The sequence below is a fragment of the Galeopterus variegatus genome, unplaced genomic scaffold, assembly GCF_000696425.1.
Source record: "Galeopterus variegatus unplaced genomic scaffold, G_variegatus-3.0.2 Scaffold407, whole genome shotgun sequence".
Classification (NCBI taxonomy): Eukaryota; Metazoa; Chordata; class Mammalia; order Dermoptera; family Cynocephalidae; genus Galeopterus; species Galeopterus variegatus.
The window spans coordinates 561,583-563,524 of NW_007726518.1; the positions used below are offsets into that span (position 1 = coordinate 561,583).

General features: G+C 45.4%; 1 protein-coding gene across 1 annotated transcript in view; it reads left to right on the forward strand.

Moving 5' to 3' along the window:
• Window positions 1-1,942, forward strand: part of MYOM2 (myomesin 2) — a 107,073-nt gene that overhangs the window by 12,428 nt on the left and 92,703 nt on the right. The window contains exons 4-5 of the mRNA XM_008568408.1: window positions 1,578-1,666; window positions 1,746-1,796. Of these exons, the coding sequence (XP_008566630.1) occupies window positions 1,578-1,666; window positions 1,746-1,796 (140 nt within the window). The remainder of the gene's footprint in view (window positions 1-1,577; window positions 1,667-1,745; window positions 1,797-1,942) is intronic.

Genomic DNA, 1,942 nt, shown 5'->3' on the forward strand with positions numbered 1-1,942 from the left:
AGTGAGGAAGGGAAGAAGTTCTTGATAGATAGCAAAGGTCTCTGAAACCTTCTCTCCCCTTTATCAGAGACACTGTGAATTTTTTGGTCAGAGAAGTTATTTTCAGCTCCTAGTGGAGTAGAGAAGAAAATAAAATTACTAACGACCTCCCAAGAATCAGTTTTGCTTCTGTGGGCATTGACTTTTAATGCATTTTAAAAGTAAGACTTGAGTAAACTTTTTCTGTTTTTGAAAGTGGGATTTTTTTTTTGTGTTCTTTTCCCAGATTAAGATTATGCCCATGGTGTCCACTTCTCGGAGAGAAGCGAGCAGAAAGAATTCAAATTTTGGAGTTATGTGGACCTTGTTTACCCAATTTCTTAAAGTGTCAACTTTTTCAGCATGTTAATAGAATAATAATATCTATTTTCCAGGGTACTTGAGAATATGAAATAAAATAGCCCATGTGAAGTAACTAGCAGACTGCCTGGCATTTCAAAAAAGCTCAATAAATATTAGGTTCCTCCTCCTCACATCCCTCCCGTCTCAGTTTTTTGGGGCAGCTGGTGGAAAGACAATCCACAGCCAAGAAAATAAGCTTCAACATTTGCAAGATGGACGGGGAGGTGGACAAGCTGAGCCTGGGAGACCGGGGCCTTTGGCCGTTCCTAGGTCAGGGTTCTGTCTGGGGACGAACGTGAGTCAATGCTGCAGGTGGGGCCCAATTCAGACATTTCAATATATCCTTGGGTGGGTGATTCATGTCTAGGGATCATATGACTTTCAGATTCTCGAGGCAATCTCTTATCAGCCTGGAGGAGGGGTTGTAGAATCTGCTTTTCTCACTTAGGAAGTTACTGGGTCTCTGCTCATGCCTCGGAACCCCTTGCTTGAGCCAGACACATGCTCTAGTTCCTGCCCTGGTCTTTGATGTGTTCTCAGCCACTTCATTCCGGGGTTCCTGTCCCAGGGGCATTATAGGATGGGGACCATCCCAGGCAGTCACCCAAAGTTAGCATGCACCTGGATAACTGGGAGAGGTGGGTCAAAGTGCAAGTTCCTGAGCTGCCTTAGAACCAGCAGGAGGACGATTCCCAGGCAGGTTCATGGGCCTCAGTGATCTCGGGTATGGCTTTCTCTGTGGTCATTTCCTTGCTCCTAGGCATGGAAATATAGAGGACTCCAGTAGAGGACTCTCCCAGGCATGCTCTTCATTGTCCCATCATGAGCGGTGCTGCTGGAGCCTGCCCACTGACAAGATAAAACCACGAATTCTATAGAGGTAGAAAAACAGAACCAGAGTGGAACAGAGACTTCTTGACAATGAAATGAAGGACTTTTGGAAGGGCCGGTACCTTTCCTTTCCCAAAGCCAAAGCCAAGCCCTGGTCGGGGCTCAGAGGTTCATCTGTGTCTATCATTACTACGTAGGCTGCCTCGCCATTCCAAGGATAGAGCTGGCATTGTTCTTGAACAAATCATTCATGAACAAATGATCTAGGTCATATGATTTGCTTTCGAGGAATGTGTTTGTTCAGTTCGGGTCATTGACTTTTACAGAACAGTCCCACAGACTGTGTCTTGCTTTTTCTCTCACAGGGCTGACTTTGATGATACTGCAACATACTCGGCGGTGGCAACCAACAGCCACGGACAAGTGTCCACCAATGCCGCTGTGGTGGTGAGAAGTGAGTACGTGCTCTCAAGGGGGGGGTCCCCTTTGAGACCTTGCTCTTCCTTTGCGGTGTTCACCTACATGTCTTGCAGGGTTCCGAGGGGATGAGGAGCCCTTCCATTCTGTGGGACTACCAATAGGACGTAAGTTGATTTGTGGTATTTTTTGCATGTACATAAACATGTTTAGTGACATAACATATACTTTTAAAAATTATTTTCTAAGTGTCAAATTTTTTTTTTCCTTTTTGTCTTTTTTACTGACCGGCAACGGGATCGCAACCCTCGGT